The following is a 17792-nucleotide window of genomic DNA, read 5'->3' as shown; positions in this document are numbered from 1 at the left end:
ATTTAAAAAGGGGAGAAGATTTAGGCCAGGCCAGCTTGATGAAATAAAAAAGTCTTAAGCACGTGACGGAAGGTGCGCAGATCCGGAATCCTCCGTATCTCTGGGGGGAGCTCGTTCCAGATCATAGGTGCCCCCACAGAGAAGGCTCTCCCCCTAGGGGCCGCCAGTCGACATTGTTTGGCCGACGGCACCCGGAGGAGCCCCTCTCTATGGGAGTGTACTGGCCGGTGGGAGGCTATTGGTGGTAGCAGGCGGTCCCGTAGATAACCAGGTCCTAAGCCATGGAGCGCTTTAAAGGTGATAACCAGAACCTTGAAGCGCACTCGGAAGACCACTGGGAGCCAGTGCAGCTCGCACAGGAGAGGTGTTACATGGGAACGCCACGTCGCTCCTATAACCACCCGCGCGGCTGCACTCTGCGCCAGTTGGAGCCTCCGAGTGCACCTCAAGGGGAGCCCCATGTAGAGAGCGTTACAATAGTCCAGACGAGAAGTGACGAGGGCATGAGTGACTGTGTGTAAGGAGTCCCTATCTAGAAAGGGACGCAACTGGTGAATCAGGCGGACCTGATGAAAAATCCTCCCGGTCACGGCCGTCAAGTGCTCTTCTAAAGACAGCCGTGAATCCAGGAGGACGCCCAAGTTGTGAGCCCTTTCCGTGGGGGCCAATGATTCGTCCCCAATAGTCAGTGTGTCTTGATTCTTGATTCAAGATGGCACAGGGGGCACCTTCAGTACTTAATTAAATGGAAGGGTTACCCATTGTCAGAGGCTTCCTGGGTGAAGAGCGCAAACATTCAAGCTGATCGCCTTATAGCAAAATTCCATGCAGACCACCCGGGAAAGCCGGGAGGGGGGGTGCACAGCCAGGGAGGGGCTGATGAGACTAATCTTGTTGTGTTTTCCCTATGGGATAGGTGATGTCGCAGAAGTGAAGGGAGAGGGGCCGGATGTCAGCGTTCCAAATTAGGTTTTCTTCCAGCGCTGACATAACAAGATGAAGCAGAAAGAGCAGAAGCTTGATTTATTGCTGAGATGAACTTTTACCTAGTTTTGTATGTTACAGATAGTGTTTCCTGGGAGACGAGGATGGGGGCTACATTCCTGTGAAAAGAACGTGCCGGGATGTAGAGATGGATCTGTATGATGGCCAATGGGACATTGGGGTTGGAGAGCGGAAGAGGAGGGGGTTGGAAGGAGGGGCCAGTTTGGCTGTCTGTCAGGTTTTGGTGCTATCTTGAATAAACTTCATTCTCAAGCGCAAACTGTCAATTTGAATCAGAAATGTCGGATTCTGCTATTCTTAAAATAAAAATGATTCATTAAACAGTTTGCGCTTGAGAATGAAGTTTATTCAAGATAGCACCAAAACCTGACAGAGTGATGGCACCAGCTGACTATATCGGGACGTCGGAAACCACAGCCACTCAGTCTTGGATGGGTTGAGCCTGAGCCTGTTTCTCCCAATCCAGATCCGTACGGCCTCCAGGCACCAGGACATCACTTCAAGGGCATCATTGGGGTGGTCCGGGGTGGAGATGTACAGCTGGGTGTCATCAGCGTACTGATGGTACTTCACCCCAAAACCACGGATGATCTCGCCCAGCGGCTTTACATAAATGTTGAACAAAAGGGGCGAGAGGACCGATCCCTGCAGCACCCCACATATGAGAGGCCTCGGGGTTGACCTCTGCCCCCCTGTCAACACAGACTGCGACCAGTCGGAGAGAAAGGAGGAGAACCACCATAGTACGGTGCCTCCCACCCCCAACACTTCCAACCGGTGCAGCATGATACCATGGTCGATGGTATCAAAAGCCACTGAGAGATCTAACAGGACCAGGAGAGAGGAGCAACCCCTGTCCCGAGCCCTCCAGAGATCATCAACCAACGCGACCAATGCCGTTTCCGTGCTGTACCCAGGCCTGAAACCCGACTGGAACAGATCCAGATACGACGTTTCATCCAGGTACTGGTGAAGCTGTTGCGCAACCACACTCTCAACAACCTTCGCCACAAATCTGTTAACCTAATCTTGCGTAGCTTCTTCTCCGGTAATATCACACTACTAACCAGAGCATACAAAACCTTTGCTAGACCAATTCTCGAATACAGCTCATCTGTTTGGAACCCGCACTGCATATCGGACATAAATACAATTGAGAAAGTCCAGAGATATTTTACGAGAAGAGTCCTCCATTTCTCTACCCACAATAAAATACCTTATGCCACCAGAATTGAAGTTCTGGGTTTAGACAACTTAGAACTACGCCGCCTTCGGTCGGACCTAAGCGTAGCTCATAAAATTATCTGCTACAATGTCCTTCCTGTCAATGACTACTTCAGCTTCAACCACAACAATACACGAGCACACAATAGATACAAACTTAAAGTGAACTGCTCCAAACTCGATTGCAGAAAATATGACTTTAGCAACAGAGTGGTCAATGCCTGGAATGCTCTACCTGACTGTGGTTTCATCCCAAAACCCCCATAACTTTAACCTAAGACTGTCTAGTGTTGACCTCCCCCAATTCCTAAGAGGTCTGTAAGGGGTGTGCATAAGCCCACCAGCGTGCCTGCCGTCCCTGTCCTAATATTTCCTCTATTGGTACCTATTTTATGTATCCAATCTATGGTTATACTTATTACCTAATACATTCTTGACAAATAAAATAAAAAATTAAAAAAATTAAAAAATAGAATAGAGCTGGAAGGGACCTTGGAGGCCTTCTAGTCCATCCTCCTACTCAAGCAGGAGACCCTATACCCATTTCAGACATGTGGCCGTCCAGTCTCTTCTTAAAAAGTGATGGAGAACCCAGAACCTCTGGAGGCAAACTGTTCTACTGGTTAATTGTTCTAACTGTCAAGAAATTTCTCCTTAATTCCAGGTTGCTTTCCCCTCTTGGTTAGTTTCTATCCATCAAAATAAAATTATAAAGCAGGAATAAGCAAGAACATTAAGTCTAGAGTCTCAAATTGATGTATCTGTCCCTTAAAGTCCGAGATTATCATTTCCCCTTGGAGGGGAACATTGGACAGTATCATTCTTCATCTTAAAAATGTGGCTGTCCTTGTCCCACAGCTGCTTTTTCAAAAGGCAACTGGGCTTCCGTTTTCCTTGAAGACCTTTCGCTTCTCATCCAAGAAGCTTCTTCAGTTCTGAAGAACGTCTTCAAGGCAAAACAAAGTCCAGCTGCCTTTTGAAAAAACACCTTTGGGACAACCATGATCTGGGTGACTGAGAATCATTACAGATGATTGGTCACACAATTTTACCGCCAACACAAAAAGTTTTACGACCAAAACAAATGACAACCACGATGGGCTGGCTCCATTATGGTCGTAACTCAAGGACTGTCTGTACGGGAAACCCAACCAATCTCACTCGGCAAGGATGGGATCAAAAAGATGGCTGCCACCACAATTCAATCAAAGACCTGTCCTTTTCACATCTGTGCCACCTGTGTGACCCACCCAAAAAAGGGGCTGGGTTTTTTATTGCACCGTCGTGGCCGCCATTTTGACTTTTTGGACTCCTCTCGCTGCAGATAGACCTGCTTCCAAGCTTGCCTTTAGTTCCCATTGCAGGTTTTTTGACCCACAACCTCTACGATTGTTCAGTGACCATCACATTTTGATTTTCTTTAGAAAAAGGAAAGAAGGGATCAGCTCACCTTACTCGCAACGCTGTCAGAAACATTGAAAATCTTCTCCATGGCTTCCAGCAGGTGGTGAAAAGTCTCGTCTTCTGTGGAGAAACGATGTCCAAAGACTAGCATACCAATCACATTGGAAACTGCGAGGTTCAGGGCGAAATAAGGATTCATGGGTTTTCCTGCAAAGAGAGAGACTCGGTGACTGGCATGCCTCTTGCAAAGATTGCATAGGGCCTGCAGAGAAAGACTAGGGATGACACAATACGATAGCATCTTCTAGTCCTTGAAGGGTTGCCACAAAGAAGAGGGAGTCAACCCTGAAGGCAGGAGAAGAAGCAACGGATGGAAACTAATCAAGAAGAGATTCTCAGTCATCCAGGTCATGGTAGTCCCAAAGTTGGGGAATGGAAGATTTATATTCCTTGTAGACAGTTGGTCATTTGCATCCTTTTAGAGGGTCCTTGAAGCACTTGGAAGTTTATCTGTATAAATCCCTCCATTCCCCACTATCCTGTCAGAGCTGAAAAAGCTTCTTGGATGAGAAGCGAAACGTCTTCAAAAGAAAAGAACAAGAAAGTCCAGTTGCCTCCTGAAAAAGCACCTTTGGGATAATCAAGGAGAGAAGCAACCTAGAACTAAGGAGAAATTTCTTGATAGTGAGGACAATTAGCCAGTGGAACAACTTGCCTCCAGAGGTTGTGGGTGTTCCATCACTGGAGGCTTTTATGAAGAGACCGGACAACCATTTGTCTGAAATGGTGTAGGGTTTCCTGCTTGAGCAGAGAGTTGGACTAGAAGACCTTCAAGGTCCTTTCCAATCCTATTATTTTATGCTCTGTGTTCTAACTGGGTATGTCTGGTCTGACAATAAGAAGAACTAGGGGAGGCATTGTAGCAGTTTTCCAATATATCTGAGGGGTAGCCACAAAGAAGAGGGGGTTGACCTATTCCCCAAAGCACCAGAAGGCAAGACAAGAAACAATGAATGGAAACTAATCAAGGAGAGAAGCAACCTGTAACTGAGGAGAAACTTCCTAACTGTGAGGACAATGAACCTGTGGAACAGAAACTGCTTTCAGAAGTTGTAGGTGCTCCAACACTGGAGGTTTTCAAGAAGAGTTTGGACAGGCACTTTTCTGAAATGGTACAGGGTCTCCTGCTGAAGCAGGGGGTTGGATTAGAAGACCTCCAAGGTCCTTTCCAACTTTATTCTATGTTCTGAGTCAGTGAGAAACGCCTTGCTGGCGTTCAGGTGTGTGGACTTCAACTCCCAGAATTCCCCACTGGGAAGTCATGTGTGAAGAACAGTCAAAAGTCCCTTTTCTCCGCCCAGGAAGGAAATGGCAGTCAGAATGGGGAATGACTCCTCTATGCAGCATATGACCGAGTCTGCTAAATTTGCATGACTCTGCCCTCCTGGCCCAGTGTTTCGACAGACCTGTCTTCCCAGCTAGCCGTTTTCTACCTAAATGTGAGAGGAAATTCAGCCCTTTCTTTTAAATTCCTTTTTTGCTGGCTGACAGCTTGATTAAGCTGAAAATCGCTCCCCCTTTCCATTGGGGAGGCATTGCTGCGGTTCAACGGCTTTGTCCTAGCAGCCTGATATACCTCTATATATATGGATATATTTACTGAGCAAAGAGAGGAGCCCTGGGATCGCGCTAATAGCTTTTGGGTTAGTGATCGGCCGTTTTCACGCACGGAAGCGCCGCAGTAACAGCCAGATGGCTGGTGGCTTCCTTTTTTCGGCGCTAGCAGGTCTCGGCATTGGCGCTCCTTTGAACTGTTTCGGAGCTGATTAAGCAATCGCGCTGATAGCCAGGAGGCTAGCGATCACTTCTCCACGCCACCCACGATCCTAATTGGCTTCACGGCTTCATTAGCGGTGTTTTTGAACACCAGAGAAGAGCAGCGGTGAGGCAATTTCCTTTTTTTGGCACCATTATTTCTCTGTCAGTGCGGGCGGCCATTTTGCGAGCCAACGTATATATTTAAAATGGCAGACGCCAGGCGTACTAAAGACTCTTCTTCCGCCAGTGGCTCAGGGAAGCACAGGGCCAATTAAGACCCCTTAGAAGGCTCATCAGGGACCCCTGCCATGTCCAAAAGGTCCAAACCATCTAAATCCTCTGCGGTTTCGGCCCCTGCAGCTTCCTCTAAACTGGAACAACGCCACCACAAGGCCATAGAAAAGGCCTTCCTCAAGGCCCAATCCCAAGCAGAACCTCTTCCTCCTTCTTCTGCACAGGAGCTTCCTTCTAGGGCCAGGTCCCCGGCTCCATTGAGAAGCAGCTCCATTAGAGAATTATCCCCGGATGTCCCGTTATCAGAGGGCTCTGCACCTATCCCTGGAAATGAGCCCCTTTTTCAAACAATGCCAGCCACGGATCCGGCCCAGGAGGACCAGGTGGGGCCCCAGACTTCCGCACCTCAGAACTTGGATCCTCCTCACAATGTTCCTGAGGCCTTCGAGCTTATCATTGCCAGGGCCATCAGACAGGGCCTTGCCCAATGTTTTCAGCAGGGCTCCTTCCATTCTGATCCGTCCACTGATGTTCCTGCCCATCAGCCTCCTAATTTGGATGATTCAATATCAGAACAGGACCTGGAGGTCTCCCCTACTTCTGCCGACTTGGCATTGGTTTCAGAACCTGAAGAGCCACTTGATTTGGCTCTATCAGATGATGAGGGCCTGGTTCCTGACCAGCCTCCTTTCATTGGCCTTTTTAGGCCTCAGATTTTTCACTCTTTGCTCCACAAGGCAATCGCGACCACCCGTCTGGGGTCCGCCCCTCCAGACCCTTCCAATTCTTCCAGTGCTGATCCAGCTTCCGCAATATTTGCCGAACCTTCTGTAGAGCCTGAAACTATCCTGGCACCCAAATTGTTTCTGGATGTCCTACACCGCCAGTGGTCCCTTCCAGGTTCTGGGCCCAGTCCCAACGGTCTTGATAAACGCCTATATAATTCTGCTTTGGCTCTGTCAGATCTCCTACTACCGCCCTTGGTGGACCTGCCTATTGTCGCCTTGTGCAATGCTCCCCACCCAACGGAGGATGCTCTACGCCCAGAGGATAAGCGTGCCGAGAAGACTCTTCTCAAGGGCCATCAGGCGGCTGCCTGGTCTATCAAGGCCTCAACCTCAGCATCTTTCTTCAACAGGGCCACCCTCCTGTGGCTCAAACAGCTTCAAGAAAGGCTCCCTGCCTCCGATGTCCATTCCCGCCAGGATCTGAATAAGATTGCAGCTGCTCTAGAATATTCCACAGACGCCATGCTAAATACGACCAGGTTTGCGGCTAAAGCCCTTGGATCGGCTGTGACATTGCGCCGGCTCCTCTGGCTCAGGAACTGGAACGCCGATATGAGAAGCAAATGGCAACTTGCTTCCACGCCTTACACCACTGGATCCCTCTTCGGCCCTTCTCTGGAACCGCTTCTCGTGGAAACAAGGGATCACCGAAAGATACTTCCTTCAACCTTCCGGCGTTCAGAGTCTCACTTCTCTGCTCTTCCTCGTTTCCAGTCCTTTCGGACCACCGACCCAGCTCATTACCAGCCTCGCTACCAACGACCCTATCTGACCAGACCCCAGCAGCTGGATTCCCAGGTTAGGAAGGGGGGCAAATCCCTCCCCAAACGTTCCTTTTGGGGAGGAAGGTAGGTTTCCTAGAAGGTCCAGGTAATCGGTCTGTGGACCCTCCCATTGGGGGATGGTTATCTCTCTTCTTCCACCAATGGGAGGCTTCCACCTCTGATGCCTGGGTCTTGTCCACTCTCAGATCGGGCCTTTATCTCGAATTCAACTCTCCCCCCCTCCCTCTGTTTTCCTCGCCTGTCTAGTCTCTCGAGACAGGAATAAGCGGGAGTTAGTCAGTTCTGCTATTTCTCACCTTTTGGATATTAAGACCATCCAACTAGTACCCCCAAATCAACAGGGTTTCGGGTTTTATTCCCGTTTATTCATTGTCCCTAAATCCTCGGGGGGTTGGAGGGCCATCTTGGACCTAAAATCCTTGAATTGGTATATAATTTATCGCCGGTTCAAGGTGCACACTCTGTTTACCATCCTAGAGTGTATTCGGCCTGGGGATTTTCTGTCATCAATTGATCTCACCAAGGCCTACCTCCACATCCCCATTGCTCCCTCCCACCATCAATTCCTTCATTTCTGTTTCCTGGGTAAACATTACCAATATAGGGCTCTGCCCTTTGGCCTCTCCTCGGCCCCCAGGATATTTACTAAAGTTATGGCAGCCCTGATTGACCATATACGTTCCGTCCCTATTCGATTGCAGTTTTATTTGGATGATATTTTGGTTCTTTCATCTTCCCTTTCGGAGGCTCATCATGATTTGGCTAGGATCCTTTCCATGCTGCAGAGTCACGGTTTTTCAGTCAATTGGGCCAAGTCACCTTCTCCCCAGTCCCTCCATAATCCATTTGGGTGCGGCCATCGATACCTTGTCTTCCATGGTTTCTCTCTCCCCTGAGCGACAAGAGAGCCTCAGATCTCTGGCCAAGCAATGTATTGGGGAAGGTTCAGTCTCCGCTCTGAAGCTTTCCCGCCTGTTAGGGAAAATGGTGTCCACTTTTGGAATAGTGCCTTGGTCTCGCTTGCATAGCAGGGAGCTCCAGTGGTTCCTGCTCCCGCATCAGAGAGCCAGCAGGGGTTCTTCACTGGACCGGCTACATTTAACACCACAAGTCTTGTCATCCTTTTGGTGGTGGACGTCTCAAGCCATTTCTCAGGGCAGCTGCTTTCGGGAGCCTCCTCGTCTTTCGCTGGTAACGGATGCCAGCCTAGCCGGCTGGGGTGCCCACCTTCTCCACCATCTGGCTCAGGGTCGGTGGACATTGCAGGAATGTTGCCACAACATCAATTTCCTGGAATTACAGGCCATCCGGAGGGCTCTTCTCAGCTTTCAAGATCTAGTAGCAGGCAAGGACATCTTAGTCCTCACAGACAACATATCCACAAAGGCCCACATCAACAAACTGGGGGGCACATGGTCACGGGCTCTAATGGCGGAATCTCTTCTACTGGGCCACTGGGCCAAACAACATCTTCGCTCCCTCAGAGGACTACATTTCCGGGGTGACCAATTTTCAGGCAGATGCCCTCAGCCGCCACTGGGTGGACCAGGGAGAGTGGAGCATTGCTCACGATCTCTTTTAGGAGATTGCAGACTGGTTTGGGAATCCTCTGGTCGACCTATTCACCACTTGGTCCAACCACAGAGTTCCCCAGTACTTCTCCAGGTACCCGGATCCCCAGGAGAAAGCTACAAATGCATTGTGCAGTCCTTGGCCGTCCGGCCTCCTCTACGCCTTCCCTCCTCTTCCACTAATCGCCAAGGCCATTCAGAAGATGCTGGAGGAGAGAGCAGATCTCATCCTGCTGGTGCCTCGTTGGCCCAGGCAACCGTGGTTCGCGGACCTGAGGTCCCTGTCAGTGGCAGCCCATTGGCGCGTTCTGGACTCCAAACTCGTCCTCTCCCAGGGTGCCCTTCGACACCCGGACCCCTCCAGCCTCCAGCTGACCGCCTGGAGGTTGAGCAGCACCTCTTAGCGGCTGCCTGTCTCCCTCCTCACGTCGTTTCGACCATGCAAGTGGCTCGCCGTAATTCCACTAAACGAATCTACAAGACTACATGGGTTGCTTTTTCGACATGGTGTGAGAAGTCTAAAGTAGTTAGACTTTAGACTCTCCGCTTCGGTGGTGGATATACTCACCTTCCTCCAGGAGGGTTTTGACGCGGGGCTGTCCCCCAATACTCTTCATCGCCAACTTGCGGCTCTCTCTACAGTTCTGTCCTGCGGATCAACTGTCTCGCTCTCCAGGCACCCATTCCTCTGCGCTTTTCTACGCGGGGCAACTAATCTGCGGCCTCTGGTCATCCACCGATTCCCAACCTGGAATCCACCGGTTCCCAACCTGGAATCTGAACAAAGTCTTGCGAGCTCTAACAGTGACCCTGTTCGAGCCTCTCCAGCAAGTCTCCTTGTGTTTCCTGTCCTTCAAAGTTTCCTTTCTTTTGGCGATCACCTCGGCGCGCTGTATCTCTGAGCTCGCAGCTCTTTTGGTGCGCCAGGACTTGTGTATCTTCCATTCCGACAGGGTCGTCCTTCGCCTGGATCCGGTCTTTATCCCTAAAGTCAATTCAATGTTCCACCGGGCTCAGGAGCTAGTCCTCCCGAACATCTGCCCACGCCCTACGCATGAGCTTGAACGCTTATGGCACACTCTCGATGTTTGCCGGGCGCTCAAGATTTACATCTCCAGGACTTGCCCCTTCCATAAAACAGAAGCCCTCCTCGTCTCTTTCCAGACGGAATCTATCGGCACCCGGGTCTCGGGCCCTACCCTCGGTCGCTGGATACGGGCCACTATAGCAACAGCTTACCAGCATCTGAATATTCCGGTGCCCCGGCATATTACGGCTCATTCGACCAGAAGCGCGGCCACATCAGCAGCCTGGGCCACTCGAGCTCCCCTGGAGGAGGTCTGCCGGGCTGCCACCTGGACGACCCTCACTCCCTTCATCAGGCATTACCGAGTGGATTCGTTCGCATCAGTGGATGCGGCTTTCGGACGCCGTGTGTTACAGGCAGTACATTCTTCGTGACGGCTCCGGGCCGGACTTTTCCCTCCCTGGAGGACATTCAGCTTTGGTATGTCCCCATTCTGACTGCCGTTTCCTTCCTGGGCGGAGAATGGACGTTGGTCTTACCTGATACGTCAGTTCCCACTCAGGAGGAAACAGCAGTCAGCCCCACCCTTCTGGCTCCAGCCCTCAGGGTCGTCGGGGTGGGTGGCTACTAATTCTCGTTTTAGGAAGACACGCCAGTCTGCGTCAGTGCCCTCGCTGAAACACTGGGCCAGGAGGGCGGAGCCATGCAAATTTAGCAGACTCGGTCATATGCTGCATAGAGGAGTCATTCCCCATTCTGACTGCCGTTTCCTCCCGAGTGAGAACGGACGTATCAGGTAAGTCCATTTTCAGTGCTGTTGTAATTTTGAGTGATCACTAAATGAATGGTTGTAAGTCAAAAACTACCTATACATTCATCTATATCTATTTATCCATCTGCCTGTCTTTCTCTCTATCATCTATAATATCTCAGTCTGTCTATCTTTCTATCATCTATCTATTATCTATCTATCATCCATTCATCTATCATCTATCTGTTTATATCTATCTATCTATCATCCATCCATCATCTATCTTTTTATATCTATCTATCTATCTATCTATCTATCTATCTATCTATCTATCTATCTATCTTTCATCATCCATCTCTCTCTCTCTCTCTCTTTATCTATCTATCTATCAATCTATCATCTCTATTTATTTATTAAATACATTGGCTCATCTTACATTTCCTTGCACAAAACATGAAAAAAAGGATCAAAGGTTTTATTGGGTGAGCCTCCATCTTGATCTTTTTTTGCCTTCCCTTGCAGACATTGAAGAAATGACTTCAGCCTGTCCTTTTTGTCTTAGCTTGTACATTTTGGAAAATTAAAACAAATAAGAAAATACAGGTTTCCGGCCAAAACATAAAGGCATTCGCCTTTGTAGTACCTTCACTTTTCCTGAACACTTCCACCAAACTCTCTGCTTCCTCTTGGATCTTATACTCCAGAGTGCTCTTCCCCAACCCGAGGTTCTTCAGAGCCGCCATTGAAAATCGTCTTTGCTGCTTCCAGGTCTGGCCCGTGGAAAATGCAATTCCTGATGACACAGAACCACCAAATGATAGATTATTGGCCTTATTCAAGTCTTTAGAAATGACAGAAAGGCAAAATACCTTTCTCAGAATATTGTGATAGAAATAGCAATGGCACTTAGATTTATATACCGCTTCACCATGTTTTACTCTGACTGGTTTTACAGAGTCAGCATATTTGCCCCCAACAGTCTGGGTCCTCATTTTACTGACCGCAGAAGGATGGAAGACTAAATCAGCCTTGAACCGGTCAGGATCAAGCTGCTGGTAGTGGGCAGAATTAGCCTGCAATACTGCATTCTAACCACTGCAGCACCGTGTCTGATCACATCTAGAATGTAAAACTGCCTCTAAACTTGAAGTCCAATTCTGCCAACTGGGCAGCATGGGCTTTGGGGTTACTAGGAAACAGTATCATAAAACAGGAAGCCTAAACTATGAATAACTAAAAGGGGACAAGAGAATTAAGGAAAACAAAGCAAGAAGACAAGCAGAAAAATATTAGAAATAAATAAGTAAATGACACAGAAAAATACTGGGGGAGGGGGGGAGAAGAAATAAAACCCCCCAAAACCATGCGATGAATCAATTCAAATTTCAAAATTGCATTAACATTCTACCATTCTCAAGAGATGGTTTTTGATTAATACAAATTGTTAGTCTCTAAAATCTCTGAACGTGTCTCTCTTCTGGTTATCTTGTGTATTTCTGTAATTTTCTTTTTTAAAGTATAATAGCAGTACATAATCTCAGGGAAGGATCCTCCAATATTGTTAATTCTTGATTTACGACCACAATTGGGAGGACAATTTCTATACTTAAGCAGGGGGGATTTGTTAAGTGAGTCCCATCCAATTTTACAACCTTTTAAATCTTTTTTAATAAGCTGAGCCGTGGTGGCATAGTGGTTAGAATGGAGAATTGCAGGCTAGCGCCACCAACTGCCAACAGTTTGATCCTGACCAGTTGACTAATCCTTCCATCCTTCCAAGGTGGGTAAAATGAGGACCCAGATTGTTGGGGGCAAGAGGCTGACTCTGTAAACTGCTTAGAGAGGGCTGTAAAGCACTGTGAAGCAGCATATAAGTCTAAGTGCTATTGCTCTTCTTTCCTTCCTTCCTTCCCTCCCTCCCTCCCTCCCTTTTGTGGTGATGCAGTGGTTAAAATCCAGGATTGCAGGCTAACTCTGCCCACTGCCAGAAGTTTGATCCTGACTAGGTCAAGGTTGACTCAGCTTCCATCCTTCCGAGGTGGGTAAAATGAGGACCCAAAATTGGCTGACTCTAAACCGCTTAGAGAGGGAGTGAAGCACTGTGAAGCGGTATATAAGTCTAAGTGCTATCGTTAGTGCTATTGCTTTTAGGCACGGTTCTTAAGTGAATCACTGCAGTTGTCTGGTGAGTCACAATTTCCCCCATTGACTTTATTTGTGAATGTGGTTGTAAGTAGAGGACTAGCTGAACCACCAGAAAGGTGACACCAAAGAAATGGAAATTGTCCTGCCTCCGGTACCCACATCTGAAGAAAGTTGATTGTTCTTACCTTTGTTATTTGTCAGTGCTTTGAAAAAGGGGAGCAGAGGCCGGCCAGAAACATCTTCAGGGTGGGTGGTGAGACCGTCCTTCACAGCTTGGTAGCCTTGTAATACAATCACAGGGTAGGGCCCGAACCACAAAGTGAAGATATTCCCGTAGATCTTGGACATCTGTTAGAAAAACGATCCCACACAGTCTTTAAGATTCCTGGGCTAGACTGGTGACTATATTGCTTTATTCTCATTTGAATAAAAGCTTAAATTCATTAGATTCTTTACGGATAGGAGAGGGAGGAGCATTAGGAAGACTGTGGGGTCCTTGGTGCTCTCTGAGGTTGGTTGTTTTCTTGCAGACATTTCCAGTACCCAACTAGGTAACATCATCAGTACTAATAAGGAGTGAGGTTTCTAGAGAAGAGGAGGAGGACTGTGGGGTCCTTGATGCTCTCTGAGCTTGGTCGTTTTTGTAGGGAGACAATAATAAAGATAGAATATAAAATACTGATATTCTAGACTTAGTAAAAGCTTGTTATTCTGTAACCATTAGGTTCCTGTAACATATATATTGTGCCTTTGTATTTGTATCACATATATTATTCCTTTGTATTTGTATCTCCTGTTACAAACATATTGTTATTAGGCCTCTGTAATGTATCTGGTATTTGTCAAACATATGTCCCTGCCATTTGACCTGAACTCATCAATCTATCTAAAAGCATGGTAGTATCTCAGTTGGAACTACAGCCATCAACAAAGGGATAATTTACACCTCAGCCCTAATTTATGTTTGATCTGGATAAGCTCCTGTTTTGCAGAGCCAGGGGGCCAAATGGCCAATTGAGTAAACAAAGGAATGCTTAAGATAAGAGTAATTGGGAAGTTTCTATTCCCTTGCAGGGCAACAAAGAATACACAAACATAAATTAGGGGGCAAGAGTTGGGGATTTAACTGGTGTTTTAAAGGTATAAAAAGAGGTTACTGTCAGCGTTTCAACCCTGGCATAGAGAGGAGAGCGAGAGATAAACTCTGAAACTTTTGCCTGCTAAATCCCTTTGAAGTCCGGTTGTCGTGGAAATGAGGGGAGGGGGCACATTCCTGGGAAATGATGAGGAAAAGAAGTCTGAAGAATGACTTGGAAGACAGCCAATGAGAAGCAGAGATTTGGGAATCAGAAAGGGAGGGATTGGGGGGCAAAATGTCAGTCTTGTCCGCGCGGAGTCATGATCCGGTGGCTGTTCTCAATTAAAGAAAGATTTCCTTAAAGATTGGCAGTTTGGAAATTCATTTAATTTTGAGATAGCATCGCAGTCTGACAGTTACATCTTCTCTGAAGGTGTGAGCCCTCCCATATATATATCTCTTTGTATGTGTTTGGAATGGTTTACCCAGCCTTTTGTCTTTGATCAAAGATTAAATGTTGATTCTTATTCAAGCCTCCATTTAAGTCTTTTTGGTTCACTGAGGGCTTAAGCGTATAGCCGGACCTTACATTTTCTTGACGTTTCATTACTCAACTAGGAAACAACATTAGTGCTAGAAGGGAGAGGGGTTTGCAGGGAGGAGGAGGAAAAGGAGGACTGTAGAATCCTTGGTACTTTCTGAGGTTGGTTGTTTTCTTGCAGACATTTCAGTACCCAACTAGGTAACATCATCAGTGCTGGAAGGAGGTGGGGTTTGAAGGGAGGAGGAGGAAACAGATAAGGTGGACTCTATTCCTGTTCCCAGAAAAAATAACTTTTGTCCACTGTCCAGTGTTATCCCAGAGATTTTAGATGAGATGGCTGGTGCAAAAATTTGATAAATAAATAAATCTACTCTAGCTGCACACTAGATAACACCTTTATTAAGTGAAACAACAACACAGAAGGGTGTGTGCAAACTTTTCAATTCTCTGAAAGATTTCATTCAGTTAGACAGTTTTTTAAAAAGAAAGCAGGGAAAAAGGGCATCAATTTAAAAAAATCTGGCTTGTGTTGTGAACAAAGTTAAGTGGAGATTTTCAATTTTGCTGGAAAGTTACTGTGGATGACATCCAGTTTAATTTGCACCCGGCCCAATCCTTACATTCAGAGCAGAGCAAGTGCAAATGGTACTCGCTTTAGTTAGCAGGAAAAAAAGATGTTTGTTTATTAGACATCAGCAAGCATCAGAAGTAGTTAACAGGCGTAAATGAAATAAAATGTAGGCAAAAGTAGGGAAATACAGAAATATTTGCACAACAGACAACAATTTTCATTATTTATACATTTCTTTATGCCAAAAGGGGGAAGAATTTCACAGAGCCCCCAAAACCATCCTGTGAGTAAGTGACATGTAGAGTAGCCTTTGGTTACTCCAGCTTTAAGCCTTCTATGTATAGAATGACAGTGGAATAGAGTTGGAAAGTAGGACATCAGGTGATCCCGCCTCTTTCATGAACCCTCAACGTAATACAGGTAGTCCTTGACTTACAACCATTTATTTAGTGACTGTTCAAAGTTACAACAGCACTGGAAAAAGTGGCTTACGATAGTTTTTCACACTTATTTTATGGCCCAGGTGGTCAAGGCATGGCAGACGTCTCGAGAGTCCTTCATTGCTCTCAATAAATAAGACCAAGCCAAACAATTGTTCCTGGCAAAGACTAACTCCCCATGGCTTCTTAAATCACTCCAGAACAGCTTTAACAGAATAGCAGAGTTAGAAGGGACCTCGGAGGTCTTCTAGTCCAACCTCCTGCCTAGGCAGGAAACCCTACACCACTTCAGGCAAATGGTTATCCAACATCATCTTAAAAACTTCCAGTGTTGGAGCATTCACAACTTCTGGAGGCAAGTCGTTCCACTGATTAATTGTTCTAACTCTCAGTAAATTTCTCCTTAGTTCTAAATTGTTTCTCTCCTTGATTAGTTTACACCCATTGCTTCTTGTCCTACCCTTAGGTGCTTTGGAGAATAGCTTGACTCCCTCTTCTTTGTGGCAGACCCTGAGATATTGTATGGGGACACTGCTATCATGCCTCCCCTGGTCCTTCTTTTCATTAAACTAGACATACCCAGTTCCCGCAACCGTTCTTCATATCTTTTAGCCTCCAGTCCCCTAATTATCTTTGTTGCTCTTCTCTGCACTCTTTCTAGAGTCTCCACATCTTTTTGACATCGTGGCAACCAAAATTGAATGCAGTATTCCAAGTGTGGCCTTACCAAGGCATTATAAAATGATATTAACACTTCACGTGATCTTGATTCTATCCCTCTGTTTATGCAGCCCAGAACTGTGTTGGCTTTTTTGGCAGCTGCTGCATACTGGGGTATTTTAATTTTTGGGGTTTTAAATCGGCCAAATCTATTTAATTATTTTAATTTTTAATTATTGTTGTGTCTTGTGTTTTTAAATTGGCTGTACACCGCCCTGAGAAGGGCGGTATAGAAATAAAATTATTATTATTATTATTATTATTATTATTATTATTATTATTATTATTATCCCATATTTTTCTATTTTATCTAGTAGTAATTTATGGTCTACTTTATCAAATGCCTTACTAAAGTCCAAGTAAATTATATCGACAGTATTCCTCTTGTCCACTAATTTTGTCACTTTGTTAAAGAATGCAATAAGATTAGTCTGGCATGATCTGTTTTTTGTTTCTTTTTCTTGCCTAAGTTAGATGTCCCAATCTGGAATTTCCATAAATCTTAAAATTAGTGTGTTGATCTCTCAACACACTAATATTCTCACCATGTTCCTCGAGAACATAGTGAACGCAAACAGTAGCTCTTACAAAAAAAAATATAGATTTCACCGCCACTCCCTTTGGCTACACAAAAGCTGCAATGTCACTTAGCAATAATTGGCAGGTCCTTGACTTATGACCACAATTGAGCCCAACATTTCTGTTGCAAAATGAGACATCTGTTCAGGGAGTTTTGCCCTGTTTTACGACTTTTCTTGCCATGGATGTTAAGCAAGTTACTTCAGTTGATAAGTTAGTCACACGGTTGTTAAAATAAACCTCTGCTTGTCAGAAAGTCGCAAAAGGGGATCATGTGACCTTGGGACACAGCAGCGGTCGTAAATATGAACCAGTTGCCAAGCATCTGAATTTTGATCATGTGACCATGGAGATGCTTCAAAGGTCGTATGTGAAAAATGATCATAAGTCACATTTTTCAATGCCATTGTAACTTTGAACAATCACTAAATGAACTGTTGTAAATCAAGGGCTAACTTGTATTGTTCTGTTCTGTTGTTACCTGTATTGTTGCCAAACACCTGAATTTTGATCACGTGATCATGACTTTGAACGGTCACTAAATGAACTGTTGAAAGTCGAGGACTACCTGTATCGACCTCTGAAGGGGCATCTTCCATGCCTTCATTTCTTTCCTTATAAATATGTATCGGCGCCTCTTTCCTCTAACAATTCATTTTTTTTGATCCGTCTCAATCAGCTGATGAAAGGGATAGAAAATTCTTACCTCCGTCAAGAGTTCCCGGTTTAATTGAAAAAATTTGGGGTGCCAGAAGCACCCGATGAAAGGCAGAGGAGTCGGTCCAGGTGGGTAGTGTCTTCTACGAAACTGGAGCCTCACCAGTTGGACAATCAGAAGGCAGAGGACGAGCAGGAGGAAAATTGAGCTTAGGGCCATCATTTCTGTGCAGCTTCTCCAAGAAGTCTGCTCTGTGATAAGACTTCGTCTGAAAAATCCTTTTGCTCTTCTAATTTTGTTCCCATGGGCGGGATCCTATTCAGAGGATTTAAATTTGCCCTCCCTCTTTGGCAAGACTGCTTCCCATGCTACATCTATGTTCTTGGGGCATTTTCCTCTCGGGAACTGACTCAGAAAATTATGTTGTAAGGTTAAATGAAAGAAACGGCT

At 46.2% G+C, this 17792-nt stretch overlaps 1 protein-coding gene across 1 annotated transcript in view; it reads right to left on the bottom strand.

The window, feature by feature from the left end:
- LOC139317866 (cytochrome P450 2J2-like) overlaps positions 1-17564 on the bottom strand; it is a 43428-nt gene extending 25864 nt beyond the window's left edge. Inside the window, exons 1-4 of the mRNA XM_070944990.1 lie at positions 17391-17564; positions 12938-13100; positions 11251-11400; positions 3680-3840 (exon numbers count right to left, since the gene is read on the bottom strand). Of these exons, the coding sequence (XP_070801091.1) occupies positions 3680-3840; positions 11251-11400; positions 12938-13100; positions 17391-17564 (648 nt within the window). The remainder of the gene's footprint in view (positions 1-3679; positions 3841-11250; positions 11401-12937; positions 13101-17390) is intronic.
- Positions 17565-17792: the final 228 nt, after the last annotated feature.

Source organism: Pituophis catenifer, unplaced genomic scaffold (assembly GCF_029215685.1).
Source record: "Pituophis catenifer annectens isolate HBS135680 unplaced genomic scaffold, rPitCat1.0.hap2 SCAF_6, whole genome shotgun sequence".
Taxonomy (NCBI): domain Eukaryota; kingdom Metazoa; phylum Chordata; class Lepidosauria; order Squamata; family Colubridae; genus Pituophis; species Pituophis catenifer.
This window is presented reverse-complemented; position numbering and strand designations above follow the sequence as displayed.